This window comes from Saccopteryx bilineata, chromosome 1, assembly GCF_036850765.1.
Source record: "Saccopteryx bilineata isolate mSacBil1 chromosome 1, mSacBil1_pri_phased_curated, whole genome shotgun sequence".
In the NCBI taxonomy this organism is placed as follows: domain Eukaryota; kingdom Metazoa; phylum Chordata; class Mammalia; order Chiroptera; family Emballonuridae; genus Saccopteryx; species Saccopteryx bilineata.
The window spans coordinates 81658321-81680679 of NC_089490.1; the positions used below are offsets into that span (position 1 = coordinate 81658321).

The 22359-nt window shown below is 55.8% G+C and overlaps 1 protein-coding gene across 5 annotated transcripts in view; it reads right to left on the reverse strand.

Moving 5' to 3' along the window:
- The window catches only part of GRAMD4 (GRAM domain containing 4), a 78471-nt gene that overhangs the window by 21844 nt on the left and 34268 nt on the right, over nt 1–22359 (reverse strand). For 3 of the 5 annotated variants that reach the window (XM_066255080.1, XM_066255073.1, XM_066255098.1), the window contains exons 2-3: nt 16383–16593; nt 13076–13196 (exon numbers count right to left, since the gene is read on the reverse strand). In XM_066255080.1, coding sequence (XP_066111177.1) covers nt 13076–13196; nt 16383–16593 — 332 coding nt within the window. Of the gene's footprint in view, nt 1–13075; nt 13197–16382; nt 16594–20298; nt 20441–20467; nt 20583–22359 lie in introns of those variants that run through there. The other 2 variants (XM_066255088.1, XM_066255104.1) reach the window with 2 other exon arrangements.

The following is a 22359-nucleotide window of genomic DNA, read 5'->3' on the forward strand; positions in this document are numbered from 1 at the left end:
GGCCCTGCAGCTTCCTCTGAAAAGACTTGAATCCAGTAAGGACTGCCAGGGCCTCAAGCGGACACAGACATCCTCTGCCCTCCTGTGTGCCTGCAGAGACCTGTGGCCTCCTCCTCAGAACCCACCTCTACGCACATGGCCCCACAAGCAGTGAGCCTGGCACACAGTTGGTACTCAATAGAGGCTCACTGGATGCATCAGCGGATGAACCTCACAGTGAGTCTCCGTAGAAACCTGTCAACCAGCCCTCCAGGTGATGGCCCCCTCACGGGTAGAAGCACCCGTCACCCAAGGGGAAAGTCCACTGGCTTGGCAGTGTCTGCAGGATGGGTCTGTGTGCCCAGCCCACAAGGACCAGGCCGTGGGTGGATTCCTCAAGAGTCAGGGAGCTTTCTATCTCCTGCACTGGCTTCACATGGGGACAAAGACGGCCCTTGTGGGAAAACAGAGGTGAGCGGTTCATGTCCTCACAGCCTTGCTCCTGGAGCCAAGGGCAGGGTGCTCTAGTCAAGGTCAAGGTGCTTTCCCATCTGCTCTTCTGAACCCCAACACCCACATACACTCTATCACCTTCGTGGGTATCCGCCCCATCTGAAGGTCACAGCAGCCTCCTCCATCCACAGACATCAGGCATTTAGGCCCCTCCAGCATCGTTGACAGGAAACCACATTTCCCTTAACGCATCTGTCCCCAAACTCCCCTCACCGTGTCACTAACCTGTGAAAGGTCAACGTGCAGCCAGGTTCCACCACGTGGCAACCAGCAGCCAGGCTGACCACAGGCTGGATGTGAACATGTGTGGACCCACGATCCCTTCCCGAGACCTGTGTGATGCACTATGCCTGCTTTTGAGTGTGCAGACAGCTCATATCATGGGGGGGGGGGTTCAGAGACAAAGGGCCTCAGGCCGCCCAGGGGTCATGTCCTTACAACCTGAGCCCCCTAACCCCTTAGTTGCTGCCCCTGCTCGCTTTCCAGGGGTCAAGGCTCTGCAGAGCAGAGGCAAACATGCTCCTTCCTGCCCCGGGTCCCGAAGCCCCGCACTCCTCAAAGCCCCCTGCCTCAGTGGCAGCAGGGCAGGCCCTCTGCAGCCAATGCGGGGACAGTGGCCTCCAGATACAGCCTGACAAGCGCTCATCTCAGTGCCCAGTAAAGCCATGACAAGGCGTCCTGCCTTTTCCAAGTGCCTCCTTTCATGGGGGGCACAAAAGCAGCTAAATAAATAAAACCGACTGGCATTTAGTGACTAGATTCTCTCCCAAAAGTCCTCTGAGCAACCCTCTCCCTGAGCCTGAAGTAATGGTTTCAGCCACAACGGCAGATCGTACGGCGTGCTCCCTCCCAGCGGTGACATATTTAGGTCAACAGCAGCGTGCAGACCACAGCCAGCTCCTCGCCCAGGACAGAGGCGCTATGAATCCCCAACATCGATTTTTTTCTCCCCTCTGGGTAAGGAAAGAAAAAGGGGCCAATTTCCTGCCTGAAAGTGCTGAGCTGGTCCTTCAAGAGGTGACCTCATCTCTCCAGCCTCCCCACTGGGACTCTGTCCTCTGGAAGCTGAGAGGGCCATGGCAGCTGGACTCTGACCCACACTCTCTGCTCAAGCCTTTCCAGCAGGCACACGGCCTTCTCTCTGCAGAGCCGTACTGAGACCATGGGGCCGCCTGTATCTTGAGCGGCTCGCAGATGCCAGGCGCATCAACGCCCATCCTCAGCACCCCACGACCCCCGCCACGGGCAGCCTGCCTGGACCACAGACATGACCTGCTCCATCAGGTGGGGAGCGGAGAGGGTTTCCTGCAGGGTGAGGCTTGGGCATGTGATGCCACACTCAGGGCCGGTGATGAAGGCCCAAGGGAGCCCTGTATTAACTTCCTGTTGCTGCTGTCAGACGTGACCACAAACACAGTGGTTCAAATATACACAGATTATACTCTCACAGCTTTGGAGGCCAGAGTCCACGATGGGTCCCTGGGGCCAAAGTCAAGGTGTAGGCAGGCCTGGCTCCCTCGGGAGGTTCTACGGGAGAATGTTTCCTGCCGGTTTCCAACTTCTAGAGGCGCACGAATCCCTTGCCTGGTGACCCAGCCAGCGTAACAACCCTCCGACCTCTGACTCCATCATCACATCTCCTTGACTCTGACCCTCCTCCTCCCTCTCACAAAGACCCTTGTGATGACAGTGTCCTCCTTCTCCCCACCAGGTATCCTGGATTATCTCCCATCTCCGATCTTTAACTCAATCACATCTGCCAAGTCCCTTCTGCCATGCAAGGTGACATGCTCACAGGTTCCAGTGATTAGGACGTGGACCCTTTGGGGGGGCAATATTCTGGCCACCACACTTCCCGAGATGAAACTCTTGGGAAGTGGCCCTGTAAGGGGGAGGGATGACATCCTTCTGCCCGGCCCAGGAATTCACAGGTCACAAAACATCTAGCTGTGCCCCAAAGGCCCCTTAGGCAGAATTCACGCCACGCCCCCACTGATGCCTCTGTGGACAGTGCCCTGATCCAGACAGCCTTCACGGATCTCAACTCTCACAGTGAGAAGGACCTGTGAGAGGACACTGCCACGAGTCTGTGACCTTAGGCAGCATGTCCCTGATGGCCACAGCACATCCTGATGGCCTCGTGCGCTTGACTGCTCTCCTGAGCCCCTCTGCACCTCGTCTTGGGACACCCTGTGCCCGGCCCACCACCCTCACAGGTGGACCAGGATGCATGTTATCTCATACCCGCCATGGCTAAGTCACAAGCGGGGCCCCCACAAGGAGAGGTCACACCTCTGTGCAGCCACAAAATCCCAGCTCTGCAGGGTGGGAAGAACCACATATAGAGGCTGTGGGGCTGGCCCGGTCACTTGGGACAGTGCCCGATGATTGGCTCTTTTTCAAGGTCTGGTGTTGGCCACCATGGGCTTAGGGCTCTGCGGCCTCTGCTGACCCGTCTCAGACAACAGGGGCAGCTCGGGTAAAAGGTAGCCTGTGGGAGGCCAGAAGAGCCAAAATGCTTACCCAAGGAATGAGCAGGGGCTTCCAAACTTTCTAGGACCCAAGGGTGCACCTGGGAGAGAAGTTTGTGCCAGAATGCATGAATCCCCTTGCTGCGTTCCCACTCAACAGGACAACCAACATGAGCAAAGCAACCCGTGGGGGTTGTGGCACCGAAGGGAGACTGGGGATGGCTCCCCAGGAACCCAGCCTGTGCCCACCCACCTTGCATGAGAAAAATCAGCAACAGAATGGGATGGGGAGCTGGGGAACCCTGAGAACCCACACACTGAGATCTCCACTTGACTTTCTAAAGCTTGGTTTCCTCATCCTAATGCCCCCTTCTCACGGCCCGGGGTCTAAACAAGCGAGGTCACGCTCTGGCAGTTTTCGGGGATGCTATCGCAGAAAAGACGTCAGGTCCCGCCTGCAGTCCCATTTCCTTATCGAGCCCAAGGTCACTGCTATCAGGAGAACGAGACAAAGTGACACAGAGCCCCCAAAACAGGAAACCAGTACCCTGTGGCAGAGGACTTTAGACGGCCGTTCCCATGAGGGGCCGGCCTACCCACCTGCTCCAGCCATCGGGCCTCTGGGTCAGGGAGAAAGGCAGTCAGCAAGCTGACCGGTGACTGTGGACCCCCAACACCAGCCCACGGCGCCCAGACATGGAGGGAGACAGAGGCCAGAACTCAGCTCATGCCGAATACACACACCCGGCTGCACGGACCACAGCCCGGCCCACCACCCAGCCTCCAGGGAAGTCAGTCACAGGGAGGAAGGAACTCAGCTTCAAGCCTATTTTTAAACCTGTAAAACTAGAACTCTCAAACAGGAGTCCTCTCGGCACACGATTCAAAAGGCCCAGGCACAGCCAAGAATAAAAACCAAGTGATAATCCTTAAATAAAACTCCTCCCCACCGGCCAGGAGTGGTGGAAACACAGGGACCCCTCAAAAAGCCCTGTGGGAGGCCTGCACACCTGGAGGCCCTGGGCTCGGCCCCTTCACGGCCCTCCTCTACTCTCACCACAACCCTCCCAGCCTCCAGCCTCCCAGCCAGACCCACTCCCCTCCTGCCATCACTGTGGACCTTCCCAGAAGGCAGAGAGCCACACCCTCTGCAAAGGACCAGATGTCAGGTCCCAAGCAGGGCACACACCTTCACTCTCAGCATCAGTGAAGACGGACCCACCGCATCTCTCTGCCACAACTGTCCCCCTAACCCAAACTGGGGAAAAACAGTTCATTACAGGAAATGAGTCACGTTTATTGTAAACTTCCTTCTCATCTTCCCTGTAACGTTTAGTTGGCTGCTTGTTATTTGCTGCTACACGTAGAGGTGACGTTTATGGAACGGACAAATGTCAATAACCACACTGAGGGGTCACCGGGAAGCGGCAATGTTGTAAGCACCTAGCATTCTCACATGACGGGCTGTCACTTGCACGAAGGCACATCACTGTGCTTTAGGCTAGTTTTAGGAAATGGGTTGGGGGTGTGGGGTACACAGTAGTGCATTACAATTTTCCCCAAGTAAAACAATAAGAAGTGGGATCCCAGCCAGCCTGTCACGCAGAGAGCTGGCTTTCAGGAACCGATGACTGCCTTTCAGCAGAGCTTGTGTGCTGAGTCTCACCACCCGAGGTCTGGGCTTCGGGGCCCTGGGCCCAGTGCTGAAACGGGAAATGAAATGTGTGTGCAGCCATCCCCCCACCCCTGCTCCCTCTCTCTTATCAGCCAAGCATTTAGTGCCCAGCAGTGGAACCCTCCGGGCCTCAGTCCTTACCCACGAGCTACTTGCTAACCAGGCTCCAAGTCACTGAGTGGGTGAGCCCATCAGGAAGCAAAAGTGACACAGACAAAACCTGTGCCTTGGGACAAAACCCCAGAGGAGATGGGAGCAAGGAAGGCTGCATCTGGAGAACCAGAGCTCTGGGAGGTACCTAGTGGGTCCTTGAAGGATGTACAGAAGGGGGTGCCCAGTAGAGATAACAAGTCTATCTGTCCACCTGTCTACCCATCTATCCACTCACCTATTCACTGACCCATTGATCCATCCATCCATCCTTTACCCATCCATCTACTTACCAATCATTGGTCCATCCATCCATTCACCTATTCTTCCTTCTACCCATCCACTCACCTACCCATGGACCCATCTACTCATTGACCCACCAAACCATCCATCTATCCTTCATCTGTCCATCTATTCATCCATCTATCCACCTACTCACCCACTCATTGATTGATCCATCCATCTATCCACTCACCTATCCGTCAACTTACCCATTTGCTCACCTACCTGTGGACCCATTCACCCATTGACTCATCTACCCACTGATTCATCCATCCATCCATCATCTATCCATCTATCTACCCATCCACTTACCCATTCATTGATCCATCCATCCATCCATCCATCCACTCACCCACTTGTTAATCTATCGCTTGGGCCCTGGCCAGTTGGCTCAGTGGCAAAGCATCAGCCTGGCGTGTGAATGTCCTGGGTTCGATTCCCAGTCAGGGCACACAGAAAAAGCGTCTATCTGCTTCTCCACCCTTCCCCCTCTCGCTCCTCTCTCTCTCTCTCTCTCTCTCTCTCCCCCCCTCTCTCTCTTTCTTCCCCTCTTGCAGCCATGGCTGGATTGGAGCAAGTTGACCCCAGGCACTGAGGATAGCTCTATGGCCTCTGCCTTAGGCGCTAAGAAGAGCTTGGTTGCTAAGCAACAGAGCAACGCCCCAGATGGGCAGAGCATTGCCCCCTTGTGGGCTTGCTGGATGGATCCCAGTCAGACGCATGCAGGAGTCTGTCTTTCTGCCTCCCCACCTCACACTGAATAAAAAAACAACAACTATCAATTGATCTATACATCCAGATGTACGTTGAGCAACCCATAGCTACTAGGCCCTGGAGAGTTTACAGATAAGGCAGCAGCTACTTTCACTCCCTCTCACTGGGGTCCAGCTTAGTGTGGGCGACAAAATGTGGATGAAGAAGAGTCCTTTACAGAGCTAGAATGTTAGGGCACTCCTCACATGCCACTAGACAGCCCATCTCCACCAGGCCAGCCTCGTCATGCAAATGAGGGTTTTAGCAGGAGCAGACACCCCAGGAGGTGGCAGAGGGTAAGGTGGCATGCTGGCCTGGCAGCTTCTCTGCCCACTGCCCACACAGAAGCTCAGGGCACCACCTGGAAGTGGGGATCACACCCACCTTTCTCACAGCCTAGGGAGCTATTGAGGTGTTCAGTGGGGCAAGACATGAGTGGAAACAATGAGAGAGTCACAGAGCTCTGACTTAACACTCTCCGTGGAACTTGAGTCTGTCACCCTCCAAAGCACCTGTCAGATGACAATAATGGCCCTGGACACATAGCCACAACAATAACACTCACAGACAGGTGTGTGCCACCTTCCTGTCTGACTTCACCCTTGCCCAGGACTCCCGGAGCCCCGAGTCCCTGGGAGCAGCAAGGAGGAGGCCCAGTACCCATAGGACCAGGGGTCTCCTTCTGAATGGTGAGCTGAAGAAACAGGGCAGTGGAGGTGCTCAGTGGATGCTGAGCCAGCACTGCCCGGTGGGATCAGTGGGCCTCTGTGCTGCGAGATTGGCCCTGAACAACAAGGAGTTGAGGCCAGACATGTGCAATGAATAATGAAAGAGCAGGTTCTCACCAGACAGGAGAAGTGATCTAGAAAAATGAAATTCTAGCCAGACCCGCGGGTCAGACAAGTAATTTTCTTAGGGGTCACTTGCATGTTTTCTCCTGATGAATTCTCTATGATATGGACCTCCAGCCTCATCTCTGTTATCTATCCTCATCTCTGCTTATCCGATCTGTTTATGCCCTTCCTGTCTGTCTGGGTCATCCTTCTGCCACCCCCCAAAAAAGGCAGAAACCACTTAATAAGCACCTCACTGTGGGGAGAACTGTTTGATCCCATCTTGAACACGGGGAGTTTATCTCCTCAGCTCAACATCACTGAATAAACAGGATAAGAGTTTTTAAAAAAATTATAAAAATCCAGACCCCCAGAAGGACATCTCTAGGCCCAAGTCCAAAGGGGTGGGTCCAGAGGCATCTGGTCAATCCCTCACCTAACCAGGTCCCCAGCAGGCCTCCAGGGGCTGCCTAGTCTCATTGGGACACTTGCAGCAGCAGGCAGCTCCCAAGGCCCGTCTGTCTTCACAGGGCTTCACTGCTGAGGAAGGTGTTCCTTGCTCTGAGTCACGCAAACTGACCCCAGAGCCTTCCTTCCCATGCAGGGCCCTCTGTGAAGTGTAGGCATCCAAAGGTGGGCCCTTCAGGCCGCAGGAGGTAGCTGGATGCCCTTCTGTTTGCATCTCTGACCCAGTCTCTGAGAAGCCTCCTCACAGTGTCATAGCCAGCTATGGTGACCCTCTCCTTGAGTCACACACTGCAGTAACCTTCACCATAGTCTACGTGTCTACATCCACTGGGAGCCCATGTGTTCCCGGAACTGAGTGGGTGTCAGTGGCCCAGAGATGACGGAGCCCCTGCATGAGGGCTGAAGACCCCAGGACATGGGACCCTAGGGGGGCACCCTCCAGCACATCACGGGGAGGACGCCAAAGGCCTTCACATCAGCACAGGAGAAGAAACAGATCAGCAACATGGAACCCACACAAGATGGGTAAGGAGGCCCCAGGCTTGGTCTAGCAGCCGGGAAGCGCATACACCCCTGAAGCCCCCATGAGCATTTCTCCCCAAAATCCAAATTCCACACCACGCTGCTTCTGGGGAGAGCCCGTGCGCGCACCTCCCCATGGTGGAGAACCCTCTCCCAGAGCCCGTACCCAGCAGGTGGTCAGTAAACGGATGCTCCTGTCAGAAATGGTGGACGTCTGTCTCTGCGCCTGCGCTAAGAGGGCCGTGACCATGAAATGCACTCCGGGCTACACAAGAATGTGTGCTGCTGCTGTTCACTAATTCATGGGCTCCTTGAACAGATTTAGGATCCTGCCTCCAGTCACGAGCCAGAGTGCCGTTCAAACCCACATCCTTCATCCCATGTCACTCTCTCCCAGGAACATTTGTCCCCTTCAATATTTAATAACGCCGCTGCGTGCTTGGCCACTTCCCCTTCTCTGAGAGGAGCGATAGTCTGCTTTCTGAGAGGGAGCGCCATGGATAGGCAAATGGAATGCCAGCACTGACCACTGAGGAGTCTTACATATGGGAGCCAGGGCCCTCGCCACCAGCCGCTCGCTGGTGGCCGAGTCGAGAACAAGGAGCCAGGGTCCCAACCCCAGGCCAAGGCGCCTTTCTTGTCCCCGTCAGCTGTCCCTCCTACAGACCAGGAGGCGTGGGGGTGGGCCCCACCGGTATACGGATGCAGGTTTAGCGGCAACAGAAACATATCTCTATGGGTCCCCAAGGTATTGTACATCTCTTTGTACACAGCACGCTCCCCAGGCTCTGAGACAGGGGACACTGGAGGAAGGCAGCTCTCCTGTGCAGATTCCAACTCTGGGTCTTTCTGCAACTCATTCCTCCATGCACGGAGCTCCTGCTGGGTACGCAGGGTATAGAAACCAGGCACAGACAACCTGGTGAGCGCCAGCAACCACAAAACAAGCCAGAGGTGGTGCAGCCGCCCCGGAGTCACAGCAGGCCACATCCGCACAGCGATGCAGAGGGAACACGGAACGGGGACCATCTCTAGTTACCACTTTGGAGGGACCTCCGGGACACGGCGTAAGTGTGAAGAAAGTGAGAAGGTGCTGACAGTTATGTGAGGGAAGCAGTAAAAACAATACACACATTTGCTTCTATTAAAAATAAGTCACAGCACGCTGCTCGGCCCAGGTCCTGGTTGGGAGATGCACCCACCAGCCTCGGGGTCGGCCCTGCCATCGGCTGTCCCATTGCTAACAAGGCCAGCACATCACTGCGGTTTAAGTATATTGTAAATAAAGACAGAATCTGGGGGGAAAAAAAGTCAACAGAAGGATAAACTGTATGAGACAGTTCATTATCTCTAGGGAAAAGGGAGGGAAAGCAGGGAGGGGGGACAGGAAGGGAAACCTGCTTTCTCTGACTATACCTGGACTTCGAGATCATGTGAACAATTGTAAATAACTACAAACACAAATTTAATTGGAAAAAGTCTCTACAGTGGAACAAAATGACATCACGGACCTGCTGACATGATGCTCAAAGGACACGGCATCACCCCTGTGACAGACACTCCTGACCAAGATCGCGTCATGAGGAACATCAGACAGGCCCACACTGAGGGACCGTCCACAGAATTACTGAGCTGTACTCTGCAGAATGTCAGACAAGCAGCACAAAGACAGGCTGAATCGCTGCATCAGGGCAGGGAAGACCAAAGAGGCCTGACAGCCGCGTGTAACGTGTGCTCCGGACTTTCTTTTGCCATAAAGGACGTTACTGGAGCAAATAGAGACGTTAGAATAAGATCTTAGATTAGATCCCAGTATCTGATAAATGCTAGTTTCCTGATTTTGATGATTGGGCTGTGTGTAGATAAGAGAATATGCTTGCTTTGAGAAAATAGAGGTATTTAGAGCACAAGAGACATCACACCCGCAGAGGACCACCACACGGTTCAGAAAATAAAATACCTGGCTGGAAGGAGGGCTGAGGGCTGAGTGTACAGACAGACAGATGGACGAAAGAGAGAGGCATAGACAAATGTGGCAAAATGTTAACCTTCAGGGAATAAACTGGCTAAAATCTATACAGGAATTCTTTGTGACTTTCCTAGACGTCTGAAATTGCATCAAATAAGAAGGTAAAGGCCGTGGGCTGAGTAGCTCAGTTAGTTAGAGCACCATCTTGCTACACCAAGGCTTTGCATTCGATCCTGAGTCAGGGCACATACAAGAATCACCAATGAATGCATAAATGAGTGGAAGAAGAAATCGATATTTCTCTCTCAAAATCAATAAAAAAGTGTTTAGGCCCTGGCCGGTTGACTCAGTGGTGGAGCATCGGCAAGGCATGTGAATGTCTCCCGGGTTCAATTACTGGTCAGGGCACACAGGACAAGCACCTATATGCTTCTCTCCCTCTCCCTCTCTTGCTCTTCTCTCGTTCCCTCTCTCTTTCTCTCTCTTCCTCTCCCGTAGCCATAGCTCTATTGGAGCGAGTTGGCCCCAGGCACTGAGAATGGCTCCATGGCCTCCACCTCAGGCGCTAAGAAGAACTCGGTTGCTCAACAACAAAGCAACACCCTAGATGGCCAGAGCATCGTCCCCTAGTGGGCTTGCTGGGTGGATCCCAATCAGAGCACATATGGGAGTCTGTCTCTCTGTCTCCCCCCACCCCCCACCCCTGTCTCACTGAATTAAAAAAATATTTTTAAGTTATAAAAAACAATCGCTAAATATCTAAAGTAGAAAGAAGCAAATGAATTAAACTCTGTATTGAGTCGATGACAGCCGCAGAGGGAAGTAAATTTCCCCGGTAACTTTCCAGGAATGTGACTGTGCATCCCTACGGGACACACTCTGAGGACCAGAAGCAGAAAGTAAACCCAAGTTGTGGCAGTGCTGGTGTTTTACTGAGACTGCTGCATGTGTTGTGGTGGTAACTGCTGGTGCAACTTGCTGAGAAACAGCATCTTCAGGATGAAAGAGAGATTCAGGGAAAGCTCAGATGAGGTTAAGTAAAGAACTCATCATTTGCAGGCCCTGGCTGGTTGGTTCAGTGGATAGAGCACTGGCCTGGCGTGTGAACGTCCAGAGTTCTATTCCCAGTCAGGGCACATGTGAGAGTTGACCATCTGCTTCTCTTCCCCTCCCACTCCCCTCTCACCTGCCATCACCTGTGGGGGGCCTGCCGAAAATGCAGGATGAGACCAAGGGGGGGGGGAATTTGAGCTTAAGTTGGATGTCTGATGGTATTCAAGAAAACCTTGGATTTTTTTTCTTAGTTGTGATATTAGACACGTGGCTTTCATTTCTAAAACATAATGAGCTGCCTACTAAAATATTTACAGATAAAATGATAGGGTGCCAGCAGGGACTGCCAGGGGGTGGGGACCCTGGTAGGCGTGGGGGACAGAGCAATGTGAACCCCCCCTTTTGCAGAAGCTGGGGGCCAGTGTGTGAGGGGACAGATATTGCTCATTCTTTATCTCTCTCTGAAATTTTCCGTTATTAAAAAAAGAATGCCCGTCAGTGCCACCCCAAGGTTGTGCAAGCTGAACTCTCCACTTTAATGACATGAGTGCCCCAGGAATAGAATGACACCTTCATTTGACCAGACACTGAGGACAGGCTGTGAGGGCTGGTCCAAGTATGCCAGCGATGCTGCTATGTGGACTGGAGCCTCTTTCTTCTTTTCAACACAGACTGGGTCAGCCCACCTGATGGACACTCACTCCCCACCCGCCCCCACCCCCATCTGGTAAGCCCTCCACAGCGGGGCTCCCCTGTTAGATGCTCTCATAGACCCTTTCTCTTTTGTTGGTAGCCCCCAGCTCTGCTGGCTCCCTGAGATTCATGACATGGTCTGTATCCGGCCATCTAACCCACAGAAGCCAAGTTCGGGAGGCTCCGTCTGCTGATGCAGTGGCATTCTCTCTGCATTCAGCACAGAACTGGCCCAGCTCCACTGCTCGGCCACCCAGAACATCCTTTACACGCGGCCACCATCAGCGCTGGCCAAGGAGCTGGCAGGATGGCACACGAGTCTCCCTGTGAGCTCAGCACAAGCCGAGGCCACAGGCACTGACCAGGCCAAAGGACCTCATCAGGCAGGCAGCCCAGGGCAGACCCAGCAGGCTGCCTCCCCCAGCCCGCCTGGCGACAACCTCGGACTCGCGGGGAGATGGAGGCTGTGCAGGAGACACATACACACCTGCACACCCACAGTTAACTTCCCCCACACACGGGCACACATGCGCCTGCTGAGGGCACTGCTGACCAGGAAAGGGCGTTTTAAGGGAAGTCGGGGCCGCAGCACCTGGGTGGAGGGACGATGTGCAGACATGCAGGGAAAGCCGCGCTGCCCACTTCCCAGGAGAAGAAAGCAGGCACCCTTGGGCTGCCCGCCTTCACCAGCAGGTGAGGGCCCAGTGTGGCTGCAGAGCTGGGGTGCCCACACCATCACTCAGACAACACTTACTGCTTGACCAACTAGGGAGATACGGACAGAAGGAGGGAGACGGCTCCAGTGGGGACACCAAGGGGAGACCTCAGCTGGGTGTGACAGCTGCAGGGAGGTGACCTGCCTGTGTCCCTTCCTCCTGGGCCTGGGAAGGCCTCTGTGTGGCTCAGGTGTGACTTGCTAGGGCACATGGGAATAGCTGCTGATTTGTCCCCACATTTCCCCCATAGTATTGCTCACACCCTGGTGTCAGCTGTGAAGGGCTGAGTCACGCAGTGGGACCATGTGCGTGGGCTTCGGGGCTAGTCTACCTGGTTTAGGACATTACCCAAGGATCACTTTATTCACTTGGCCCTCTACGCCTAGGTTTCCTCACCTGCAAAGCTAAGGGGATACAGAGGGACAGTGAGCGGATTGAAGGCAACACATGGAATGAGACAGAGTCTGTAAGGCACACACAGCCCCCGCCCCCGAACAAACTCTGTTATCATCACCACCCAAACCCTGCAGCAGGAACGTGTGGTTAAGCAGCGTCAACAGACCAGCCCGGATTCCAACACGTGCGGCCAACACAAACAATGAAGTCCCCAGCGCAACGCACTGACTAAACAGAACAGAACAAACACGGCATCTCAGTTCCTCAGCGGAGCCCCTATGTTCCAAGTTCACTGCTGGGAAAACCAAGCAACAAATTCACAACAATAATCAGATTTCCCAAGAACATTTTATTCCTGCCCCGTGAGATTCGCCTTTGCCCCAGAGAGCCAACATATCGCCGCCAAGTGGACTACAGCGCTGGGCTTGGTGGAGCAGCGGGGGTGGGGGGTGGGGGGGACACTCAGACTCGGGAGGCAAAAGGCCAGTGGGGATGTCCACATGGGGCACACCTGTCCCCACAAGTCCAGTGGAGCTGTCGTGACCAGCTGAACGTCCGACGACTGCGAACCCTCTGCCCCTCCTTCCCCCGCTGGTACTCACGTAAGAAGTGTTTTTCCAGTAAGGCGATTTCCAGGTGACCTTTGATCTCATTTAATCGATCAGACTCTGTCCGGTTGAAGTCCTGGACGCCTGCAGCCATGATGAGGGTCCCTGGACCAGCCTAGAAGGGAAACACCGAGCTCAGGAGAGCTGCCTCGAAGCATCCTGTGTCCATACCCGCAGTCCCTAAGAGGCCCGAGGATCCCAAAGACCCTGCCTCGGGAAGGGCTGGGCCGAGAGCCCCCGCCTGCCAGAACCCCACAGACAAGGCAGGCCAGGGCTCGGCCTTAAAACCTGCACCAGTTCACCTTGGTTTTTTAAGCAGGTGGAAGGGACATCTCAGATGTATATTCTCCAAGCCCCAACGAGGCCAACTTTTAGAAATAATAAAGAAAATTAAAACCAGATGCGTGACACTAAGCCTCGTGATGATCACAATACTGCCCCCAGGCTGCAGAGGGCAGGAAACCATGGAAACTTGAGCTGACCTCCCGGAGCATGAGTCCAGCCATGAGACCTCTGGCTCTCGGGCCCAGGGAGCCGGCCACAACCCAGTAGTTACAGCGGCAGTGCCCCGAGAAAGTGGGAGGCCGCATCCACTGCCAGGCTGTGATGCCAGCTGCTGAGAGGACATCAGCTCCCTGAGTGAGCAAACCCCAACAGAAGCCCTGTCCTAATCCACAGAGGTCTAACTAAAACCACCACGTCACGGCCCCCTGGGCCGAGGGCAGGCTCCAGTGACAGGGGGCCACTCGCTCATGCTGCTTGCCCAGGGGCTGGGCAGAGGCAGCCACGCCCCGTCCTGCTGACAGCGGGGAAAGGAGCACAGACAGGGCCACTCGACTACACTCTGGACACTCCCATGGTCACTCACAACTGCATCCTGTCACTGACCAGGTGAAAAGCGGCAGTCCCAGGCTTTAGTCTCCACGACCCCCTCCAGGGTGGGTGAGGGTGGAAGGAGACAGGCAGCCTGGACGGGTCCACCCATAAGGGAGCAGATGCTGGAGAACCTGCAGGTCAAGGAGACCCTCTAGTCTGAGGCTGCTCTGTCCTGGCATTGACCTCTTAGCTTTTCAGTTGCTCTGTCTACTGGGGCATGATTCACAGAGAGCAGGAATAGGCCGTGTCCACCTGCTGCCCCCTCAGCAGCCTGCAGGAGTTGAGGGAAGGCCCGACCCCAGGGAACAGGGCGCATGGCTGCCTGCAAGCCAGTCTGTCTCTCTGCTGCCCATTCTCCACCTCGGTGGGCAAGAGGGTGGCCACACACTAACGGGAATATTCTTAACACCTCTGAATGGTACACTTAGGAATGGTTAAAGTGGTGAATTTTATGTTATGTATATTTCACCCCAACAAAAATATAAAATAAAAAGAAGGAAGCCTACCCACACACACAGAGGTGACCAACCAACCTCCCTCCTAATACACTGAAACCACTAAGAGCCACCAGTCCCCCCGCCAGGTCAGGAAACAGGAAAGGACACCAGTGCCAGAGGCAAGGGCATGGGACATGGGCCCTCTTGGTGGCTGGGGAGGACACACGGCACCTCACAGGAAGGCAACCAGGTAACAGCCACCAAGATGACAGACACCGTCCACCCAGCAGCCACCTGGGGTCACGCAGACCACATGGGCACATGGCTCATGGGACTGACAGACGCCTGAAGTCACTGAGTGTCCCTCAGTGGGTCCCTGTGCCCAGCCACCCCCGCCCTGGAGAAAGCCCCGAGAAATATCAGGAGGAAAATGATGAGGGCCTGGCCCACAGCACACAGTGCTCTTAGGACAGCGCCTGACCTCCACGGCACCCAGATGAGAGCCTGCGTCACCAGCCCACAGCCTCACAGCCAAGTGAGGATCCAAACCCAGGATCCGACCCCAGGCCTGCAGACCCTCTGTGCTGTCACCACCATCCATACGCAGACACACATGCACACAGGAGGGCCATGCTCTAGGTCGAGTCTGGCTCTTCACCAAGACAGCTCCTAGCGCCAGGCAGCTGCCACTGGCCCTGGCTGGACAGATGGACAGAGCACAGAGTCAGGAAAACAATACAATTCTAGTCTCTGTGTGAAATCCCTGTTATATACACACGCACACGCGCACACACACACACACACACAATGCACGCACACACAGAGCTTGGGACCACATGTGGGGAGTCTTGCTCCTGAGAGGTGTACCCTCAGCCCAAAGAACATCAGAGAATCCCAGCCCTAGCCCCTGACTGGCGCCAGCCAAACAGAAAACACCACTTTCCCTGCAGGACGAGCCTGTGTGGCTCTATGAAAGGACTGCACCAGAAGACAACAGCAGGGCCCTGGCCCGGGACCCACCACCGCCTCTGTGGGGACCCGGGGGAGCAGCCTGCAGGGGAGTGGCCGGCTCTCAGGCAGTGCCCGTGAATTATTCATCCCGCCCGGAGCCACTGCGCAGGCCCGCTCAGACAAAGCATCAATAATACAGGGAGCCGGGGAGGGGAGTGCTCAGGCCACAGCGGCAGAGAAAACCTTGCTCAGGTGCTTGGAGAGGAAACCGATGGCTACCACATTTGGCGTCCATGCCAGGAGGTCACCCGCAAGTGGCGTGAGATGGCTCTGGGCTTCTTTACTGGCAGTGGGAGGACTCAGGTAGCTGTGACCACAAGATGAGCCCAGGAATGACACCTAGCCAAAGAGATGGCCACAGAAAACCAGAAGGCCGGGCCCGCTGGTGTCAGGCTCCCATGGGAACCGCAGTACCCAGCTGAGGTGCCCATAGGATATTTGCTGCCCTGGTGAAGAGGGCCTCACCGATTGGCCCACAAGGGCCATTGGCTCCACGTGGCCTGAGGGGAAATTGCCAGCTACTGGGGGTTAGGGATACATACCGTGGCGCATCTAGGCAGACCAGCCAGGTGCTAGCATCTCCCAGACAGGGCCCTTTCCACCCCATTCCCTGGGTACACACTCCCAGGGGTTAGGCTGGGGCCTCAGCATCTCTTCTGCATGAGAAGTTTGCTAACCCCCCAGAACACCAACGAGGAAGGACATCCAGCTGGCGGACAAACCCTTGGCAAAGGAAAGCCCCAGCAGTGACGTGAGGGGAGGGGACGAAGCAGGGCAGGTGACAGCCAGAGCAAGATGAGGACAAGGAGCAAGCCTAGCTTGTCTCTGACCAGCCAGGCAGGTCACATTCTGCCTAAGTCCAACCTCAGCATGGCCACCTGAGAGGATGGGACACCCCACACACCAAGGGCCCTGGGGTCCGAGGCCAAGCAGAAGGGAGGACATTCCGGCCCAGGAGGCCAGCATGGCACACTCACAGGGTCCCTGAGCTCCTCGCTGTCCCGGGTTGAGGTCCGAGGTATTTTCAGGGGGACTTCGTCTCCACATTCAGTGTCTGAGGCATTGGGAGATTCCGCCAGGTCGAGGAAGTCATCTCTTTTGTGACCTCTGAACCTGATTTTGTCCAGCCTCCTTAGCATGTTCAGCACTGAGCCCCTCTGCTTTAGCTTAACATGACGGTCGGGGTCCCTGCAAGAGAAGAATGGGAGACACGGTCAGTTGGGTCACTTGCCTGCTGGCCACCTGCCCAGTACAGAGTACCCACCAGCCTCAAGGACGAGGCAGCTGTGACCAAGACCTGCCCTCGGGGGGCAGCCAGTTCTGGGACATGGCTCCCACCGTGCACCCACCCGGCTGGGCCAGCAGCCGGCTTCCTGCCACCTCTGTGCACAAAAGTCAGCCCACTGTGCACCCCACAGGGCAGAAGGAAGCCAAGTGTCTCCGCGGGACCTTCCAACCAGAAAGACAGGGCCAGCTGGTGCTCGGGGGTGGCTGGAGACCTGGGAAGGGCAGGGGAAGAACTCTGCAAGGGACAGGGAAGGGGGTGACGTGCCTCAGAAGTTCTCACAACAAACTGTCAAGACAGTGGCCAAAGCTGTGGCTACACGTACTGCCTGGGGACAGTCACAAACACCCAGAAACCACCCAGACACTCGGCACTAGAGTCTCAGTGAGGTCTCTCTGGACTCAGTGAGGCTCTGGCCTCATGTTCCCTCACTCTCCAATACAGGGTCCAGGCTGTTCCATCCTGCCCACCCAGGCGGCTGGGCTAGGCTTCAAGATTGTCAGAGCCTCCTTGCTCTGCGATGCCTTCAGGCACACGGGCTGGCCAGGTACCTGCCTGCGTCCCTGATCTGCCCAAGACGGCAGGCACAGTGGCTGCCAGCCCGTCCCCTTGCCCTGGAGGGAGTCACACTGTGGGAGCCACCATGTGGCCACATGGAAGACACATATAAGTTCAAACATGCGTGCACACCCAGAAATGAACATGCCACGGAGTGCCCAGTCCCCACTTCTCTGTCCCAAGCTCAGCCAGGAAAACCTAGGTGACCCCTTCCCCCACAAAGCCCAGGGGGCAGGGTGTGAATGGCCCTTCCTCTGCAGGTCTGGCCAGCCTCACTCAAGCTCACAGCAGGGGACATGCAGCCACCACATTAGTGCTGGTCACACACAGCTCCTCTCCTAGGGCTACAGGTCAGACCTCCCACACATCCCATATCCCTGATTTCTCCAAGAGGCCCTGGGTCCTCATAGAAGTTGGGGCTCTGGATAAACCAAGGCTCGAAGCCTGCTCTGCTGCTTGACCACCTTGAGCCTCGCCTTCCCCTCTGAAATGGGAATATTACCAGTAAGACTGAAGTACCCTGAGAATTCCAGATGACGCACATCGACCTGACACTGGGCTGGGACCCAATAAATGATACGAGTATTTCTACACAAGGCAGGCAGGAAGTGGGTGAGCACGATGGAATTCATGAGCCCAGCCCCGACCGCCCCCGTTGGGGTATTTCTCGAAGAACCAGGAAGGCGGGGAAAAGCACTTCCTGTTTCCGACTGTTGGCGCACAGAGGCTCCCCAGGGACCGTTAATCATGCCCAGGGGGTGCCATCTGCACCCCTGATGTGCCTGCCCTGCACTCCAGGGGGCTCGCTTCCCTTAGCATCACTGTTCATGGAAAGGAGCCCACTCAGAATGTACCAGAACTCGCTCTGGTCTGTGAGAACAGGTGAGGCGTGCGGCATGTCAGGCAGGGGAAGGTGCCCCTGGGGCGGGCACGCCTCAGAGCTCTCTCAGGACATGACAAGGGGCCCGAAGTGGCACTGGTGCGGAAACCACAGGAAACTCAATGCCCCCTGGAACTCAGGAGAGACCAGGGGTGCAGAACGCTGTGCAGGAACAGGGTAGGGGAGGTGGCACCCCTGCACTCAGTGGTGTGGGGCAAGTGGCCAGCCATCTGGAAAAATGTGTGTAAAGGAGCACTGAACTCCAGATGGACTAAAAGGTTAAGTAAACTTAAAACACACACACAAAAGAGAACTTAGTGCTTATCAGGTCCCTAGAGAGAGGGTAATAGTCTACGTAAGAGCCTGAAAAAAATAATTACAAAGTTAAAAAGGTCTAACGGTCAACTGAACAAAAGTAAACTTTCATTTCTTAAAAAAAAAAAAAAAAAAAGATGCAAAGAAACCAGGGTTATGCATAACAGGAACTATAGTATGTGAAGGGTTGAGATCTCTGTTACAAAACAGACTGAATAAACTGGTAAAAATGATGAGACCCTGGTACCCACAAGCAAACTCCCTGAGCAGGGGGACCCATGACCCGTGTGGAAACTTCCCACTGCAGAGGGCACGGGCCAGCCACGTAGCAGAGGCAGCAGGACCTGGGAACCCGGGCGCCCTCTGAGCCAGGATTCCGCCTACGGAACTGCTGCCCAGGAGCAAATCCAACAGGTGCAGAAGGTCCCGCCCCCACAGTGAGACTACGCAGCAGTGCTGTGAATCATCCTCTCCCGCGCACCCCCCCACCCCACCCCATGTCCCCTATGGGACAGGGCAAGGAGCTCTGGAACGTCATGCTGGACTCATATCCCTGTGAGTGGCAAGGGCAGCTATAAAATGGGGGTCACTGCTACAGCAAACAGGTGTCTAAAAAGACCACAGGTAACAGGACCCTGTGTTATGTTAGGGTTGTAGGCTGATGGGTAACACTCTCTCTCAAAATGCCTTACAATGCTTTCCTATTGCTTTCTAAACTAAAATAATAATTATTAAAATACACTGGATAGAGGAAATGCAGGCATGTAAAACCAACTTCCTTTTCTTTTCAGAAAGGCCAAGAGATTCCTTGTCATCCAGCATCAGACGGGCAGCAGCCCCTGGCTGCCGCACACCCCGAGGAAAGTGGTCAAGTGCTTCTCTGCCCGCGGGCCTCTGCTTAGGGGTGCTGTCTGGGATTCTCATACTTCCCGAGGCTGGGGCTGCCCTCCCTCCCAATCCAGCTCCTGCAAGCAATGCGGTGGCCATACAGGGAGAGGGGACAAAGCACCAAGCGTCCAGTTCTACCACCATCAGAATGTTGTGCATGCCTCAGCCTTGGCACCGGGACTGGGCCCACATGCACTCGGCTACCCAATGGGGGACATCCTTCCAGCCACTAGGTCACCCCAGCCCCGGGCTCCTCCTGCTGTCTGCTCATATCAGCCCACATTGAGGGGTCCAAACACACAGCCTGCTCGAGTGAGGGGCTCCCAGGGGGCCAGCTCCCATCCCCACCACCCTCCTCTCCCAGAGGCCTTAGGCTCTCAGATGCAGGACCAGTGCAGCGTGCCGTCGTGTCAGGACTAGACCCCATACCACCTCCCGAGCCCACTGGGATGGGTCCAGGCTGCCTGGGGAGCCCTCCACGTCACACCCCCCAGGATGACCTCATCTGAATTACACCTGCAAAGTTCCCCTTTCCCAGTAAGGTCACATTCACAGGTTCAGGCTACACGTGAATTTTGGCGACACTGTTCAATACAGTGCATACCATTCAATACAGTGCACCCCCAACTTTCAGATGAAGATGGAGGACGGACATGGGCTGTTGTCCACAGAGAGGGGGGGCCGTATCTCAGACCCCAGCCGAGACCCAGAGAGAAGCTCCCACACGAGGCCAGCGCTGACTCAGTGTCAGATCGACAAAACTGACCTGAACCTGCACTGGGGTTGCCGCCAACGTTCCCCCACCTAGCGCCCCCTTTTTCCAACCAGCCCCCCCAACCTGCATACCACCCCTCACTCCCCAGGCCCACAGGAGGAAGCCCACCTCCTCAGACCTCCGCCCCAGAGCTCGGAGCAGGACCTGCTGCCCTGGCGCCCTGCAGCCCCTGGAGGGCCACCTGTCCTGTACCTCTAGACGGAAGCAGACACGCTGGAAACGCTTCCCGGCTGAGGCTGTGCCAGACCCCTCAAAGCCACGGCATTCTGCAAGGAACCCGAGACTGTCTGCCAGAGAGCAGAGGAGACAGGAATGTGCACAGCGAGGGCACCAGGGCTCCCCAGCTCAAGGCAGCACCCACCGGGCTCCGGGCCCTTCGCGCATGGGCTCGAGTCCAGCAGAGCTGGCCCAAGGACATGAGCACTCTGCTCTGGAAACCCGCTGAATGGCTTTGGACAAAGGCAGCAGTGTCTAGGGAACACTGGACTTGGAAACCACAAAGGAATTTATTTCCCCTCCCAGCTCAAGGTTTAAAAAAAAAAAAAAAGTGGTTCCTGGTCTCTGAGCCTGCCACGTCCCAGCCGTCCTCTCTTGACGGGAGGCGCACACTGCTCCCGGCTGAGCTCCCGTCTGCATGCCAACAAGTGCTCAGCCGGGGTCTGGCTTCACTGCCTGAGATCTGGTGGCTCTCCTGCTGATCCCAGGATAAACAACGCCTGTTCTCCCACGGGAAGCAGCCCTGTTCCTAAACCACGTTCCTGGGGAGTCACAGATGTTGAGAGAGAACTGAGTGCCTCCCTGCTCCCCACCCCCAACCTGGTCCCAGCTGGCTGCATGGACAACTGCCAGGCCCCTGTCCTCAGGGAAGATGGCCCCAAACTCTGAGGTCAGAGCAGCCTGCACTGGCCCCCGCAAATTCCAAGGCTTTTCAGGAGGAGCAGCAGGGCCAGAGAGGAGGCACTAAGACCCAGTCCTAATCAGCACCCCAAGGCCTCCACCCCTGCGAGCCGTCTCCTCAGAACCCTGGCTGGCCTCGAAGGACCCCTGTGCTGGGTGCTTCCTGGGACCAGTCTAGAAGCCTGAGAACCACAAGGCCCTCTAGACTGCTACCCTGTCCCTGCCTCACACCTGATGACCCACAGGTTTCCCCAAACTTGAGGCTTGTTGGGGAGTCACCTCCATCACCGTGGACTCCCGCCTCAGTCCTTCTGAGCTGGGCACAGTCAGTACAACCCCAAATGCTCCCGATGTCAACACGGAGGTCCTGCTGACTCTCACCCCCACGTCTGCTTGCCTCCCGTGAGCTCGCTTTGCTCATCCTGCCAGACATCTTGCTGGTGGCTCAACTTCGCCACACTGAGCACAGAGCTTTGGGCTCAGTGTCCACCCATTTGATGGTGTCATGTCCACCAGCTCCTCCAGCATCACCCTCTAAGGAGCCCTTAATCACGTGATCATGCCACAGCCCCCACAACAGGCTCAGCTGCCCACTCTACCCCAGCCCCTGCCAGACCAGCCCAGGTGGCCACAGCACCCCACAGAGCTCCTTCGCCAACCAGACCCCCACCCGGGGCTTCCCTGCCTCCCCCACCCTGGGCTCCAGCCCTGCTGCAGGGCCCAACACCTCCAGTCTCCCTCCAGGTACCCCCATTAACTTCCATGTCCTGTTTTGTTTGGAGTCTGGAACGTCCGACTAGGCTAACTCTCTTGTTTGGGGTCTATGCCCCCAGCCCCACCCTGTTAGGACACATGCCCCTGAGGTTGGAGGGTGGAGAGGGTGGGCACAGCCCTCTGGTGACTCTCCAGCTATGGTTGCAAATGCCAGGCGGCACATGCTGGGCAACACAAACCTTCGGTCAGTGAATGAAGGAAGGAGGCACAAAGGTGACCATGCTGAGTGCCCGCAAAGCCAGGGCCCCTTGGTCCCCCAGCCAGCACTACAGGAAGCTTTCCTCTGGCAGAGACCTCAGAACAAAGCACTGTCCACGGTCGCTGCCCTCGAACCCTGCCGAAGCATCCAGCCCGAATCTGTGAAAAGTTAACTCCAAGGCTACAACAACCTGGCAGGTGGGGTTCCCCCAGGAGAGGCCTGACTCTCTTCCTCGGGGAATCGTCTTCGGGGACCCTCGGTCCTGCAGAAGTCAGGCAAAGCGGCCTTGTGTGCAGGCTGAGTTGTTCTATACTATAACGGGAAAGCAGGTGCTGGAGAGAGGATGCCAGCACAGGGACCCCATCAATGGCCAGGGTGGCCTA